We start from the raw sequence: 18,057 nt of genomic DNA on the forward strand, positions 1-18,057 counted from the left end.
TTTCATTCAATTTTAAATGGTTTTCGATAAATAAATATATCACGTTAATCATCTCGCGGAGTAGAATGTGAATATGCTAGGTCCCGTATTAATTAAAATGTGGGTCCCACTGAAATTTGGGCTCAAAGTTGACCCATTAATCATTTTTTCCAACAAATTTGAGATGTAATTTTGTAATTGTTCTATTTTCAGACCCTTTCCTTGTGAATTTTGCTGGTTGCTACAACTAATCTTCCATTTTCTTAATAATCTTCGAGATGCAGTTGTACAAGCACGCACTGGACCAGTATGAAAGTGACTTGATATTTGTTGTCAGTTCCCTAATTCTGTCATTTTCCAAGTCGAGCGAAATTGCTAGCTCCATTCGGTAGTCTCTGGTGAAACTGTTGCAATCTTCAGGTTATGATGCAGCTATATGTGCTACCAAGTGGCATGGCTTTGGCAAAATTCCTGGAGGTAAGTTTACATTTTCATAAACAAAACTTCTTATTCCAAGCATTAAAAGATTCTGAGAGGGATCGATTTGATTATTTGATCATACATTTTCATAGATAATAGATAAGATTTAGCTTCTATTTCTTTTTTATAGCATCGAACAATCATGATTGTTCATATGGGATGACTTTTAGTTTATATATCTAGTAATATGTGCCGCGATCAAGTTTGTCGAGTCAAGAGCACCTTCATTCCTATATAAGTATAAAATAGCGGATGTAAAAATCCATAATGGATCTGTCCTTCAAGTCGACTACTTTTTTATTTGATAAAGTTTTGTGATTACTGCAGGCGAACATGAGTTTGTAGATGTGATCACCCATGAAAATAGTGGACACTCAGAACAGTACATCATCAACATTGACTTTCGAAGCCACTTTCAAATAGCAAGAGCTATCAAATCCTACAACGTACTATTGAATTCTATTCCCTCAATTTATTTAGGCACCAACACTGGGGGTGAACACGGTTCAGTTTGAGACAAATTTTCAAACCAAACCATTAAAAGTGGTTTGGAATTTTTCCAAACCAAATCAAACCGCTTTAATTTCGAAACCAAACCAATCAAAACCATTTTTTTTGGCTTTGATTCGATTTGAAACCACAGTTTAACGATGAAAAAATTAATACATATCAAATAAGTTAAATTATAATTATTAGTCTAAATTTCATGTTAAAACATTAGTTGTATTATTAAAAAAATATACAAATCAAAATTATATAATTATAATCATTATAATGCAACTAGATGATATAAATATTTTAAACTCTTAATCAATACTAATGGCATCCATTTACAATTGTAATACACTATTCATTCTCTTCATAAATATAAATATTACATGAATTCATTGATTGTAGTTAAATGATATAAATAACTAATAAAAGTAAATGAATAAAAGAATAAAATACAATAATACCAAACTATTGCGACTTTTTGTGAATCATTCAATACTTTTACTCCATCCAAATATTAGCGAATTATTTTAAGGGAGCCCAATAATTATTAGAACAAAACAACATAAGCACCAATAAAAACATAGAAAAAGATTACAAAAAAAAAAGAATTTGATAATTTGACTTGAATTTAGACAAAATTTGAGAAAATTATTAGTAGAAGGAAATGAAATGTGCAAGTTTGAATTAAAATTTAGATTTATTTGTCTGCTCAATTGTAATGGAGAATGGATGAATATGGTTTAGCAGTAATTATTCAACACTTTACCCAATTTAATGGTTTTATATTCATAATTGTGCTGACTAATGGGTATTTGGATATAATTTAATTAATTAATTAATTAGATGTAAAATTGTCCAATTGAGTTCAATTAAACTATTTCTAATATAGATGTATCTTTTTAACTAAAATGACTTAAATTTTAATTAAGTTAACTTAAATTTAGATTAATTTATTTTTAGATATTTTTTGGGAAAACGGTTTGCATAGGGCCGGCCTTGAGGCCAAGCCACCTAAGCAACCGCCTAGGGCCTAAAAAATGTGGCTTGGGCCCAAGGCTTTAAAATTCACAGTGCTAAATATCAGCAGTCGATCGTTGGAGTCCAGCACGATAGAAGAAGGAAGCCACCAATATTACTCTCTATAAGTATGTTGCTGCCTACTGTAATATATGTGGGTGTGGGATGAGAGAAGAAATGAAGAGTGTGTGAGTGTGAAGAGAAGTGTGGTGTGAGACTGTGAGCCTTTGAGTTGAAAGTATGAAACTGTGAAAAGAGAGTAGGAAGAAGAGTGAGTTGAAGAGAGATACTGGAGAGAGAGAGTCGTGTGTGAGAGAGTGTGAAGAGAAAAAATTGGTTGCTGTGAGTTGAGTGGAAAGTGAGAGAAAATGAGTGAACCATTGCTAAATAATATTATAACTGAGTGGAAAGTGAGAGAAAATAAAATTGAGCATTCCATTGCTAAATAATATTATATTTATAATTGGTTAGTAATTTTGGTGTGTCCAATTAGTAAGTTTATTTCAATCAATAAAAATCATTTTCTTTTGGTATTTAAATTCAACATTTTAATATTAGAGCTCAACATTATATCAATTTGCATTATGAAAACACGCTTTTAGAGAGCTGTCTTTAAAATTTGTAAGTTTATTTCATCGATAAAAATCATGTTCTTTTGATATTTAAATTCAACAATTTGATATAAGAGTTCAACATTATATCCATCTGTACCATGAAAACACACTTTTGGAGAGTTGTCTTTCATCATCAACACAAACATAAAATAATGTAGACTTTCTTTGGCAACGATCATTTTCTTTCTCTACATTCCATATCATTTTCGGATTGTAAGTGATATTTTATTTTGCAATTCTATCTTTTAGATTGTACAAAGTTTTTATATAAATATAGATATAATTTTTTATTTAAATATTGTTACACGCAGAAAAAAAAGTATAGGGCCTCAAAAAAAATTTGTTACCTAGGGCCTCCAAATTCTCGAGGCCGTCACTGGGTTTGCAAATATTGAAACCTAAAGAGTTAATTACCCCAAATATCACTGAACTTTACCTAAAGTTTCCAGCAGGTCATTGAATTTAAAAAACAACGCCATTCATCACTGAACTTTTGATACTGCTACCCCATCCATCATCGAACAGAAGTCTGTCAAAAAATTTAACTGAAATCATGACGTGGTTGATGGAGCCCATGATGTGGCCATTTTTTAAGTGATTTTTGCCAAATTGTATAAGTGCTAGTGACGTGTTAAAATGCAAACACGTTTTTTTACCTAAAAAAAACAAATTTTAGAAACAAAATCCCAAATCAAACCCCCGACCCCGTTCTCCCCCAGTTGCCAACAGTTACCCATTTCCCCATTTCCATTTCCTTCCAATTGAAACCCAAAACCCTCTTCTCCCGTTGATGATAAATGCCCGGCCAGAAAATTGAGAGACAACTCTGCAAGTCAACGATGTAGAGCTTCTAATCCCGAGCTAAGATCATGCAAATTGCGACCGCAAGAACAACAAATTTTCCAAGCTCAAGAACCCTAGAAATTCGAACCTACAGAGAACCCTAAAATTGCGTGGGGAAGATTAATGATGGTAATAAATCCGTCGAGGAATTTCTTTTGGTTTTACTTGGTGCACCTGAAGCTTCTCATGGTGGTAGTAAAAATTCAAAGGGTTCTGATGGTGCAACTGATGCGCTTCTATCCAGGGAGGATAAGAGCAGCAGTTCTGTATAATTTCATAGCTTCAAAATTTGAGATTATATCTCCAGGAAGTCGATGAACGAGGTGAGGACCTACATATGACACAAGATCTTCTGAACGAGGATAAGAAATTTTAAATCGTTGGATTCTACATATTGTTGCTGGTCGCTGTAACATTTTTTCTATTCCAAGTAGTGTAGCTCACGACTCAAGTGTTGGTCTGGGGAAGGCCTAATTTGTTTGTAGTGTGGATGGTGAACATAAATGTGGTGTTGTTGTAATTTAGTTCTAGTGTGGACGATAGATTTGTTTAGTGTGGATGCCTTTGTTTCGGTCATTTTGTGGTCAGACGGTCTGCTCCTATTTTGTAGCACTCATTTTGTGGATATGTAATGTCTTTCCATTTGCTGTTCATGTAATGTGTATCAGTTTGCCAGTGAAATGGCTTTGGACATGGCTACAAGTATGTTGGTATAATATGTTTCAAATTTGAGTTTGTTTCAATTCCAAATTTCCAACATGTTCTTGTGATTATTCAATACCAAAATCATTAAAATTGCAGTGTATAATAAAAACTAAAATGATACACTAGAACAGAAAATATATTTCCATTTCTTGCCAACACTGGAATTACATAAGAGGTTTTCAAAAAAAGTGTCTAGGCCAAAAAAAAAAAAAAAAAAAAAAAAAAGGGCAATTTTCTTGCTCTAATACCAATTTTGGTGCGGAAGCGTTATGAAATTCTTATAAGAAGAATTGAAATAAGAAATGTGTAGTAATAACTTGCTTTATTAATGATTGATTGTTATAAAAAGTGTATAATGCTCCTATATTTATAGGCAAAATTTTCCCCTTCTTCTAATAGTATTAGGAAATTGAAATTAATATAAATTATAAACCTAATCAAATAAAATATAAAAGTCCTAAAAAAAAAAAAAAAAAACTAAATAGATTTTCACATTTGGTGTATCCGACATCTCGGTCCAATCATTCAAAATAAGGAATTATCCCAATACAACAAAACATATTCTGCTATTAGTAGCATCCCATCCTCGATCATTTTCAAGTCAAAATAACTAAACAAATTATCACGTTTGGTATATCCGACATCTCGTTCCAATGATTCAAAATAAGGAATTATCCCAAAATAACAAAACATATTCTGCCATTAGTAGCATCCCAACCTCGATCATTTTCAGTAGTCATCAACAACTTGCTGATCCTCAGTTGCACTTGCGTCAGTATGTAGTACGTTCGTTACTTTGTGGAACCGTTTGTTGTGTCCCTTTACTCCGCACACTGAACATGTCATTAGCACCATACCCTTTTTCTTTACTGACATTATTGATTGTGATTTTGTTTGCGATTGAGAGGTTTCATTCTCTTCAGGTCCCTTCCTTCTTTTTCTTTGTTTCCATCCTTTTGTAGCAACGTACTAAGGTGGAGGCTTAACAGGTGGTTGCTTAGTTTCAGGCCACAAGTCTTTGTCGTTCATTGGATATATAACATGTTCATATATGCTCAGGTAGGTGTCAATTGTAAACCATTTCGACACGTAATCCTTTATCTCATGTCATTTGTCTAAGATGCAAGCGCGTGTGAACATGGGATTCCTAATATTTTCCATCGTCGACTAGCACATGTTTTGTTCTCCATGTCAACTACATATTCACCATTTGGACACTCCATTTGATATTGATGTACCCCATTCCACTGCAAGATGCATTCACGGGCCGCATCAACTTTTTTTTCCAGAATCTTTTGGATTTTTGGACATATTGAGTTGTTGTAGTTTCTCATTTTGTCCCTCTTCATTTGAATTCTATGCATCAACTTCATTTGAATGGCAATCAATAGCGTTGGAATCGATTTATCCCTTTCCTTAAGAATAAATTTGTTGAAGCACTCACACAGGTTATTGAGGAGCATTTCGTACTTTGCTTGGTCAGAAAAGTGAGACCTACTCCAATCAGACGGTGGTTTGACCTTCAACCATCTGTATGCTATCGGACTAGCAGTTTCAATCTTTAACATCCAATATTTAAACGAAGCCAAATGACTTGATTTTGCAGCACCCCACAAGCAATCCTTTAAGTACTTTCCCGTGAACCCGCTTCGAAAGTAGTTCTGATACATATGCCTAACACAAAACCTATGTTCTGCTTCGGGAAATAGATTGGCAACAACATTAATTAGTCCTTTTTGTCTATGACTCATGAAGGTTATGGACGCCCAATTCTCTATAGAAAGGTCATCAACTAACAACGTAAGAAACCAACGCCATGAACTAGTGCGTTCTTTCTCAACTATTGCATATGCAATAGGATATATGCAATCATTGGCATCAACCCCAATTGCTACTAGCAACTGACCGTCATATTTTCCTTTCAAAAAAATCCGTCTATGCTCACAAAACGTCGACAACCTTGTAGAAATCCTCTCTTACATGCCTCAATGCAAATGTAGATACCTATAGGAACATTATCTACCTGAGAAATGATCACAGTTGAACTCGAATTTGTTTTTCTCAATTCAACCCCATAACGCCATATCAAAGCAAATTGTTCTTCATCGCTACGTTCTACTAAAACCTTAACATATTTTCTCGAATTCCAAGCAACTACCTTAGTAATGTGCAAACCAAAATCCTTTCTCACAGTAGTTCTAAAATGTTTTGTCTTCCATTCAGGATTAACTTTGAAGTCCTCCAAATAATATTCCGCAAGCCAGTTATAGTTTGCATACTTACTCGCCCGAACCTTAAAACAAGTGTGTTTTGGATCATAGGTTTTTATCTGAACAGTGTCTCGATCCTGTAACTTTGACGCCCCCCAATCGTTTCGTTTGAAGATAGGTTCAACCCGATTGAACACTGCATAATTCCTCACAACAGATTTCAGCTCATCGAACGAAGCAAAAAGTAACCCAACCTCAAGATGCGGATTCTTTTTTTTCATTTCCATCATAATATTCAGGGTAACTCAATTGACCTCTATTATACTTCGAATCTAAACTATTGCCAAATTTTAACTCTTCTGAAGATGCATATGAAGAACTATGTAATTCAAGGTCTTTTTCATACTCCACCATAGTATGCATATCCATTTCAATACCTTTTGTCACACTACGATCGAACATACTGCCATCATCATCATACACATCATAGTCTGAGTCATCTACATTTGTATTAAAAATTACATAAGTTAAGACTCCAGTAATGTAAAATAAATGATACTATCCAATTGAAAAAAAAATCATTTAAAATACTACTACAACCAATTGAATCAATGTAGATGGAGATTTTTTTTCCTAACCTGTCAATTGTTTCTCAACATCTGCCATTTCGGTACAAACGGAAGGGAGGCAATTGTAGGTTAGTCAAAGGTTCACTACCTACTTGCAATGGAGGTCAGTCGTCGTTCAAAGGTTCCCAACGTTCACTGAAGGTCATTTTTAGGGTTCTCTGTAGGTTCGGATTTTTAGGGTTCTTGAGCTTGGAGGTTTGTGGTTCTTGTGGCCGCGATTTGCAGGATCTTAGCTCGAGATTAGAAGCTCTACATTGTCAACTTGCAGAATCATCTCTCAATTTTCTGGTCGAGCATTTGTCGTCGACGGGAAAGGGGGTTTTGGGTTTCAATTGGAGGGAAATGGGTAACTGTTGGCAATTAGGGGAGAATGGAGTCGGGGTTTGATTTGGGTTTTTGTTTTTAAAATTTGTTTTGCTTTTTTTTTAGGTAAAAAACGTGTTTGTATTTTAACACGTCATTAGCACTTATACGATTTGACAAAAATCACTTACAAAAACGGCCACATCATGAGCTCCGTCAGCCACATCATGATTTCACGTAAGTTTTTTCACAGACTTCTGTTCGGTGATGGATGGGGTAGCAGTATCAAAAGTTCATTGATGAATGACGTTGTTTTTTAAGTTCAATGACCGCTGGAAACTTTAGGTAAAGTTCAGTGATGTTTGGGGTAATTAACTCAAAACCTAAACCAAACTAATTTGAAGTGGATTGGTTCGATTCAAAAACCAAACCAACGGTTTTAGAAAAACGGTTTCGATTCGAATTTGCGGTTTCGTTGTTGAGCCCTAGGCACCACGACCAAGCTCGAGCAGTTTCTTCAAATTATGGTTGAAGCAGCCAGGTATTCTCTCGAGCAAAATTCGACGCCTATTCCTCCATGGAGATCCTTGGCTTATTTGGAAACCAAGTGGGAATCTCCATGTGAAAGAATTGTTAATCTTCTTGATGGCAACCTCTTTTACTGCCACTACTTTGATTTACATTCGACACTATAACGAAGAGACTTTTTGTCTATGAATCACAAAGAAAACGACTCAATTTTGAGAGAAAAAGAAGGTAAAACAAAGATATTGTGGTTTCATAATAAACCATGGCAATGGAGTATCATGTTCTGGTGTTGCCCAACATGGTCTTCTTGCAACTTTCTTTCTTTCTTTGTTTTTATTTTTGGTTGTCGTCTATGGTTTGGAGACGTTATTTGCATTGTAATAATAATTTTTTCCTAATTTGTGTTACTTTCCAACATGATAAAATATAAAAAGGGAAAATTTCATAAGTGAGAGATTAAGTATGGTATATTTTAAAATTAAGAAAATAAGTTTCAAAATTCAAAAATTAGATTTTTATTTAAATTTATTTATGATTTAATTAATTATTTTATTAATTTAATATATTTAGGTAACAGATTTATACAATTTGGTTACGAATTAACAATGTAATTACTAATTTATAATTTTTTTATCACGAATAAAAAATTTTATGTCACAAATTATTTTACGATCACAATTCAAAAATTTTGCAGGTCACAGTTTTTTATTGGTTACAAATCAAAAAATTAATTAGTCACGGATTAATTTCTAGTCACAACTAATCAATTTGTTAGTCACAACTTATTTTTCGATCACAAATCAAAAATTTTATAGGTCATATATTATTTTTCGGTCACGAATAAAAATTTTTATAGGTCACAAATTATTTATTAGTCACAAAATCAAAACTTTTATTGGTCACAACTCATATATTTATTTCAAATTATTAGATTAATTGGTCACGATTAATTTTTAGTCACAACTTATCAATTAATTAGTCACAACTTTTTTCGGTTACAAATCAAAAATTTCATAGGTCACATATTATTTTTGGGTCATGAATAAATTTTTTTATAGATCACAGATTATTAATTGGTCACAGAATCAACTGTTATTGGTCACGACTCATTTATTCATTGTAAATTATCAAATTAATTGATCACGGTTAATATCATCGGTCACAAATCAAGATACAGTTTATTTGTATGTCACAAATTTTCAAATTAATTAATCACAAATTATTTTCAGTCGCAAATTATCGAATATTTAGGTTACGATAAATTAGTTGGTCACGAATAACTAAATGGTTGGTCACAGACCGTCGCCACCACCACTGTCAAAAAACACCACCACATTGTCAACCACGACCACAACACAAACGCAAAAATCAACCAAAATAATGTCATCACACAACTCGACTTGGACTTTGCAACAACCTTAACACAATGCCACTACTACCACCAACTCACCAGATTGCGATCAGATTGATGCAACACCAAAACACCTGACACCACAGATGTGACCACCACCGTCACCATTATCAAACCACCTCAAAAAACTACCACAAAATCCACCTCAAAACAACTTGTGACCACCGCTAGCACCACCATCCACCACTACCCGAACCTTTACCCCTGCCACAACCACAATCAACACAACGCAACAACAAAACACAAACTTATCCCCAACCCAACACAAACGCATCGTCATAAAGAAATAAAATGAATTGTAGAAAGTAAGAAATCGAAATCACAAATCTGAAATCGAAATAAAGAATCCGAAAGTTTAACTTTTGAATTATTAATTAGGATAATATTTCAAATCACCACTAGCCACCACCCCATATTCGACATCCACCATCGCACCTCACCGTCAGATGAACCATCAATCACCACCAGCAGTAGATCTAACGCTGTCAGCCACCACCACCAGCAAAGGCACCGTTGCAAATTCGGGCGACAGCACCCACCGTTGCCGTCTAGGAGCAGTAAGGTATCGCTGCTAGCAGTGCCTCACCATCTATATTAACAACCGAATGAGGAGGAAGACATAGTGAACAACTGTTGAAGACTTAGTGAACAACTGCTGCCTTTACCGCCGCCGGTAAGGGTGGTTCCCGAACGGATGAATGTGGAGAAGAAGAGAAGAATGGAAACTGAGGAGAGGCTGCTGGAGGTGACACTCACTCCACCGTGATGGCTTCATTGTCATAGTGTCACTGGAGTGAGTGATCGGCCGTCGGAGAAAAAATAAAAATGGGAAAAAGAGAGAGAGAAACGAGAGGGTGAATGAATGATTTGGGATTAATTGATTTATTAAATCTTAGAGAAAAAATGTAGAGAGAGAAAAAAATAAGTGAGAAAATTACGATTTTCTAATTTTTGAATAGTAAATCTGATTTTGGAATGGGGAATTTTTAATGTTTGGTATTATGTAATTTCCACATATAAAAACAAGCCAGCCCACAAAATTTTGAATCTTATTACTGTCAAAATATCTAAACAAATGTTACAAGAATCATGAGAATATACTACGATTTGAAAATTGAAAATCCGGATGGCACAACAAAAATCGACGACCCAGCTACATTTATACCAAGTCTTCCGGTTGATTTAGAGAGAAAAATAAAAGTGAAGAAGAACCTTGACTAATCTTTCATCTAACTTCTTCCATTTAGCTTAAGTTCATTAATGCAATATATGACGCCCAAAAATCTAAAAAGAAACAAGAAAATTTGAATGAACAAAGAATCCGTAAATTGATTAGAGATGCACTCTCTAGTCTTCTTTCCTACGGTTGGCATTTTGAAGGATATAACGAGTGCTTTAGCCCCATTTTGGGGGGAAATGATGTATTTTGAATAGTAGATTGATGGAAAAAGGTTTGTTTAAAAATTAAGCCCCCGTTTATCATCTTTTAAAAATTTAAATTGTTTGCTATAGTATCATTCTTCACCACACATTCACACAATAAAATATTTTATATATAAACCAATAAAGTTTCATTACTTTTTAACCACAAATTCTCAAAAAAAATACAATTATTAACTCATTATTTCTAAATAAATTCGATCAAACTGGGCCCTAAGGTAAAGTTCTTTGGTTTAAATGTAATATTATTTTATTGAATAATGTGCGGTTGAAAATAAGTTTTGAAAAAAAATGAATTTTTAGAATAAGGGGGCTCAAACAAGGGTATTTAGGATTCCTTCTAATTTTATTTGGGCCTATTTTTGAAAACCATTTTAATCAAAATTTTTGGGCAAAAGAATTTTGGAAGAGTTATTTTTAGCGCTTGTTTGACCCCCATTTTTTCCACAAAAAACACATTTATAAACAGTATTTTGACATCATTTCAATCACACATTTTTCAATAAAATAATATATCACGCAAATTCAAAGTTTTTCCTTATTTTTTAATCACATATTTCTCATCAATACACTATTTCAAAATTCATTTCCCCCAAAATGGGGCTCAAACAAGGGCTTAATGAATGTGTGGTTAAAAAGTATATAAAAAAAAAATGTTTGGGTGTGCAAAGTTTGAGAAAAAAAATTTTGTTTTAAAAGTAGACAAACATGTGCTTAGTTTATTTTGTAGCTCATTTAGTTTTTATTCTATATTTAATTGCATTTTGACCGTATTTTGTGTTATTTTGATGTGAAATGGTTATTAAAGTAATTATTGAAAGTTAAATAATGAAAACTAATTCTTTTAAATGATATAAAATTTTAATACCAAAGAAATATATCAATATATGATTTTTTTTATTAAATTATATTAATTTTGGTTTGACTTGATTCAGCCCCGATTAGACCCTCTAACCCTCACTCCTCTCTCTTTTCCAAGTCAATGTCCGATTTTCAAAAAATTTGTTTTAACATAATGTTTGGCTTACATTTTTGTTTGTTTATAACTCCTAGTCTACTCTTTATCAATACATTTTCAGGGATCTATAAGTATTACTACTTATCCCCACTCAATTTTATTTATTTGTAATTTAAAATATTTATAAATACTTTTCAAATATGCTTGTCAAAAAGGTAATTAATGGGAGAATATATTAGGGCATATTTGATTGTGAGCATGTAATTTTCATAGATATAAAATAAATTCTAAGTAATTAATTTACCTATAAATTATTTGTAAGGAAATTATAAATTAAGGCCTCGTTTGGTACCCATTTTTGTAAAAATGAAAATGAAAAATATAGCTGTTATGAGACCTACACAAGAGATATAAAGTCAAATATGGTGGCTTGATGTGATGGATAACGATCATATTTTTCTTTTTTATGGCAAAAGAATGGGAATCAAATATGGGCAAAATGTGTTTGATTGATTTTATTTTCAATCTAAAAAATATTATACTTGTCCATTTTTTTATTGATAGATAAATAGAAGAGAGAGGGGTAGATGAAAGAGAAAGATAGAGTGAATAACCTGGAAAATAAAAACCTATTATTCTTAAAGAAAATATTTTCCTTATTTTTAAGGAAAATATGGTCATGTGACCAAAATTTAAAAAAAAATTCCATAAAAAAATATCAATCAAATAGCACAAAAGTATGAATTTTGGTGAAAAATGATATTTTTCATGAAAATATTGATAATCAAACGTACTCTCAGTGAAAACTAATGCCGGCCATTTAGACCGTTCACAAAATTGATCGATCTAACTGGTTTAGGTAGTTTTTATCATAAAAATGCTTATTAACGAGTTATTTTTAAGAGAAATCAATATGGTTGAGTTGGATTTCGATTACAATACAAAATCCAGCTCATCCCAGGTTGTCCTAATATAAGGAAACCTCAATGTCTCATCAAGGGAAAGCCATTATAGGCAATTGGTTATGATGTCTATAAAAATTGTGTTCGCGTTTGAATTCACTAATACAAACCAAATTGATCCAAACATGTATGATTTGGGGTGACTCGATATTATGCCCATAATAAGGGATCAACACATAAGTCCTAATTTTAAATATTACATTTCATAAATAGCAAACTCACTAAAATATTTCAAAAATCACGTGGTAAATAAATTTATTAAAATATTAAATTATAATATAATATACATCAATTATTTTCATCTCATGCCACCTCACCCCACTACACCACCTCCCCTTCACCTCTCCACCGGAGATAGTCATATGCTCCGACAGCTCCGGTGACAGCTTCGAAAAACTGCTCCAATGACCACTCCGATGATCATCCGACGACTACTTCGATGACTCGTCCGGCGATCGCTTCGATGATAGAAAATTCTTCAAAATTTGAAAACAATTTCTCTATATACTCCATTGTAGAAAAGTCTCTATAACAATCAACATAGAATTGGTCACAACTTTTACAATAAACTCATACTTGCCCACAAAGAGTCACCACAAAAATCTTCACACATCGTAGATTAGTACCACAATCTACCACTAATCATTGCAACCTTCACCTCCAACTGTACTACATTCACTGGCCTATGTTATATGTAACTAATTATGATCGAATTTGTCTTCATTGTGACTGTCTGTGACCGTATTAGTCTAACCTGTGATTGTATGTAAACAAGGCACATATAATCACATTTAACATAGTTCTGGTTACAGGCAGTCACGATAAAGAGAGACTTGGTCACACCTGATTTTTATCGGCACTGCCACCACTTTTGACAATGTCAACCAAATATGCATCCACAGTGCACACACCCACCACCACCGCATCCAACCACACATTATCACCACCACTACCACCAACCAGATCTGAATCTACCAACTGACCACATACCAGATCTGCACAACTGGTCAACACCACTACACAGAAAACATTGCCATCACCACGCCGCCAACACCAAGCACCTCCGCATGGTTTTCTCCTGAATTTTTGCAAGCTTTACCATAATAGCAACGACGGCGAAGTAAGGGCTCTAATCGAACAAAGAACTCAACTCTCATCACAATCTGCAGCTGCGATTTGTAGAGTCTCTAGCGACGCTCACAAAGAAGGAATGGCGATCTAGGCCGCTGTAGGCGTGAGATCTACGAATTGCCAATGGACAGCGAAGAGCTTCGCTTCGATGATCGGGGGTCGACGAGGTCTTCACGCTGTTGTACACACCACCTTCTACTCCGGCCGCTCAAGAGGAGAGCCACCTTCCATGCGGTCCCGTTGTAAGTGTCGATCGATCAACGAAATTAGAGAGAGGTAGGTGGGGGGAGGGAGAGAGAGAGAGAGAGAAAGAGGGTTTGCTGGGGAATTTTGATTCTTGTTTTAAATTTTAAATTCTATTTACCACCTAAAATTTGAAATTTAAACTTAACCATCTTATTTACGAAAACTAATCTTTAATGGTAGGGTTGTAGGTAATTTTCCCCATAATAATTGGTACAGCTATGGTTCAGACCAAAAATTGAACCACGTCCCCCATTGGAAACTCAAAATATATATAGCCCTTGTTTGATCCTTATTATTTTTAAAATATGTTTTTCATTTTTTCTTTTCAACTGCACATTTTTTAATAAAAAATATGATATTAATAAAAATCTATTTTTCTAATTTTTAACCACATATTTTTCATCAATCTATTATTACAAAATATATTTTTAGCCAAAAAGGGACTCAAACAGGCGTATGATGTAATTTTTAAACGTGGGGATGTATCTGTGTTTGTTATAAACTTCGAGGATGAATGTGATATAGCTCAATTGTGTGAGTTACAGGTACGCCTATATAAACACCACAACTGTTTACCCTATAACTTCCCCTGGACGCGCACAAATACTCGATAGTCAAAAACCTAAATCTTTAGCTCCTCTGTCTATATCAGATCTGCTCAGCTCAAATCCTTCAATGGGTTCCAAAAGGCCAGATTTTGGTGATGGTGCTAGCCCTGGGTCCGTTTCTCTCTCTATATTTTTGTGTCCGTGTAAATATGTGTATTGTATGTATGTATGATTAGATATTTTTATATTTTTAACTTAAGATTATGTTTGATTATTTTTTATTATTTTTTATTATTTTTGGGAGCAGGAAGATTTTCATCGGAGGTCTCGCAAAAGACACTACTTTAGGTTCGATTTTTCCTTCGAACCACTCTTTTGCATTAATTAATTCTTTTGGTGGTGTTTAATAAATTTGTGAATTTTTTATTTTATCTTTGAAATATGGGAATTCTGTAGATACGTTTGTGAAGTATTTTGGCAAGTATGGAGAAATTACGGACTCCGTTATCATGAAAGATAGGCACACAGGTCGGCCACGGGGTTTTGGTTTCATAACCTATGCCGATCCCTGTGTTGTTGACACTGTTATCGCTGAAACCCACATCATCAATGGAAAACAAGTGAGAATTTATTTTATAATATTTTTTTAAATACCAGCTTTAAAGTTTCTTTTAATATAATAATCCAGTAATCATATATTCAGAAAGTAATTACTGTTTTCAATTTTATTGTTTTTCAGTGGGGTTAAATAATATCTGTTGTAAGGAAATGAATTTTCCACTAAGCATTTTCATAGAACAGCTGCTTTCTATTTTCTTTGCTACTTACATTAATCCTTTTATATTTTTTTTGCCAGGTTGAGATTAAAAGAACCATTCCAAAAGGAGCTGCTGAATCCAAGGATTTCAAGACAAAAAAGATTTTTGTTGGTGGGATTCCCACTTCTATGACTGAAGGTAGAAATACATAATTTAAGGCACTGTATTTACTGATCTTGTGTATTCTATGCAATTATTACTTGTTGTTTCCACTGGTTCTTGTGCATAGATGAGTTCAAGAATTTCTTCTCCAAGTATGGGAAGGTTGTCGAGCATGAGATCATTCGAGATCATGTGACAAAGAAGTCCCGAGGCTTTGGATTTGTAGTGTTTGATAATGAACAAGTAGTTGATAATATGCTGGCTGATGGAAATATGATAGATATGATGGGTACTCAGGTAAGTTTCTTCAAGTGGTTCCCTGTGATATTGGATGAACGTAAACACAGTTTTCCTAATAGTTCCTGGAAGCTATGTGGTATTTCAACTTTAAAGTTGTCGAATGGTGGAATTTTAGAATTTTTAAAATAGATTTCTCACCAATTCGTGGTTCATTTGACACTATAAGTTCAGGTTATAGGTTTTCCTTCTGTAGTTTGAAATTTTAGCATAAGCTGTAAAACTTATTTGCAGGCAGAAGTTCTAGGTTAACTTGCTTCTTTGATGTAGGTTGAGATCAAGAAGGCTGAACCAAAGAAACCTTCAAACCCAACACCTGCTCCTGCATATGGTAGTGATTCTAGGGGACGTGCATTTGGAGATAGTTTTGGAGGATTTGGCAATTCCTATAGCAGTTTTGGAAGTGGCAGTTTTGATCCTCCTCCTTATAGGTCAATGGGATCAAGTCTTGGTGGTAGGTTTGGCGACTATGGAGGATATGGTGGCGCAAGTGAATTTGGTGGTCGATATGGTGATTTTACCAGTAGTGAGTATGGGTATCGAGGGGATGGCCCTCTTGGCTATTCCAGTCGGTTTGGTTCTTATGGTGGTGGCTATGGTGGAGGTTATGGTGGTGGGTTAGGTGCTTATGGCCGTGGCGGTGGCTACGGGAGTTACAGTGGTGCTGGTGCCGGGCCTGGTGCTGGTTATGATTCCGGCCCTGGTGCTGGTTATGGTGGAGGATTGTATGGAAGTAGGGCAGGTTATAGTGGCAGTAGTCGTTATCATCCCTATGGCAGGTAGATGTTACGTCTAAGCTTATCCTGTAGGAGCTTGCTCGTGTCCCTTGGATAAGGCTTCTTTATGGCTCAGATTTGACTAAGATAATCAAGAGTACTAGCAAGAGAAACTCAGTCTAGAAGATGAAGGCCTAGTTTGCGACCTGTTATATAATGCCAAGTTTTATTCTTCTTATTTAATGTGGGTTAGAGAACGAGCTTATGCTGTCATTTTGAGTTAGACATCTTATCCTGTAAGACTTGTTTAAGCTTAGACTGGTTTTGCATTTTCTTAAGGTTCTTCCCTATAGGTATTCTGTTTCACAGGTTTTTGATGTTAATCTAGAAATTAAAGCATGCATTATAAGGCAATCCATATGATTGATCATTATCGTAACAGGCTATGGCCAACTAGCTAGTTTTCTCATCTGGATGCTTTAAAATGCAACTTAATTCTTTCAGTATGAAGATATAACTAGTCTTGGAAGTGTGGTGTTTAGATTCCTGCACCCAGATCGATTTTGGTGATATAATGAATTTCTATTTCAACTGTGGCTAGCTAGCTTGAGAAATACTCAATTCTCCAGGAAAGCTTACTTTCTTGAATGAGTTGGAACGATCTTGTAGGGAGCATCTTGTACTCTGCAGATTTTGTTTTCTAATTTAGCGATGTGGGTATCTCTTGTATTGTATTTTCTTTCATATTTGACTTGCATTAACTTGAATATGTTAATGGATTTTAACTTGATTTTGGGCACATCTTTTTTGGTTCTGTACAATCACAACAGTTTCTGGGGCATAAACGTTAAATCGACATGTAAATGTGACGCTGATAAGGTTGAGACAAAGGCACTAAATATATGCTTCACGGCCAATACTTCAATTTATATTTTCGAAGTACAATGAAGATTCTGTTCTCGTAACGTGGAGCAACAATGGCACTGAACTGATGCTTCGTAGGCGTTGGCATGAGAGTTTACCATCTCCATTGCTGCCTGGCAGATGGGCTTTTGTCGGTTTCACCATCAGTGATAAAAATAAAGCTGTAAACAAGGGGAAAAAAATTTACGGACAAGTAAAATAAGTACAGTCAAAATAACTACTTATTTTTTATTTGGCGCTTTAATTTTTCAGATTTAGATGGTCTTTTGCTTTAACGTATTCAATTTTGGGATTATTATTAGTATCCAATAATCTTTTTTTATCGATTATGCAAGCATATTAATCAAAATATCAAGGTAATTAGAGACGAGGACTGTTTTATTTCTTTTCATGTGTGTATATATATTGAACAAGTCGTGATGTGGGAACTGGGAACTGAAGATCACGATACGACAAGAAGTGGATTTTATTTCTCGAAGATGCAGGCAACTTTTTTGATAGAAATTCAAATTGAAAAACACTTCACACACAATGAAAAATAGACTTACAATTTAAGTAGAAATAATTTAAACTACCAAATCAACTAGTGAAGATTTTTAAGAAACTAAAATCAAACGTGGTGAACATCCTCAACCACAATTCATACAAAATAGAATACTATCTTTAGTCTCATTATTTATCTAAAATAAAACTTAAATAAC

The 18,057-nt window shown here is 34.2% G+C and overlaps 1 protein-coding gene across 2 annotated transcripts; it reads left to right on the top strand.

Annotated features, from left to right (window-relative positions):
- The first annotated feature begins 14,515 nt into the window (after nucleotides 1–14,515).
- LOC111393234 (heterogeneous nuclear ribonucleoprotein A3 homolog 2-like) lies at nucleotides 14,516–17,682 on the top strand. 2 transcript variants are annotated; one of them, XR_002702379.1, is made up of 7 exons: nucleotides 14,516–14,670; nucleotides 14,807–14,847; nucleotides 14,956–15,119; nucleotides 15,356–15,455; nucleotides 15,547–15,716; nucleotides 15,987–17,145; nucleotides 17,263–17,682. XR_002702379.1 is itself a non-coding variant. In XM_023018671.1 (6 exons), the coding sequence occupies exons 1-6, from the start codon at nucleotides 14,627–14,629 to the stop codon at nucleotides 16,497–16,499; spliced, it is 1,032 nt and encodes a 343-aa protein (XP_022874439.1). In that variant the 5' UTR covers nucleotides 14,516–14,626; the 3' UTR covers nucleotides 16,500–17,225. The 2 variants fall into 2 exon arrangements, 1 of the variants encoding a protein (XP_022874439.1); XM_023018671.1 differs by lacking the exon at nucleotides 17,263–17,682 and having other exon boundaries at nucleotides 15,987–17,225.
- Nucleotides 17,683–18,057: the final 375 nt, after the last annotated feature.

The sequence above is a fragment of the Olea europaea genome, chromosome 4, assembly GCF_002742605.1.
Source record: "Olea europaea var. sylvestris chromosome 4, O_europaea_v1, whole genome shotgun sequence".
Classification (NCBI taxonomy): domain Eukaryota; kingdom Viridiplantae; phylum Streptophyta; class Magnoliopsida; order Lamiales; family Oleaceae; genus Olea; species Olea europaea.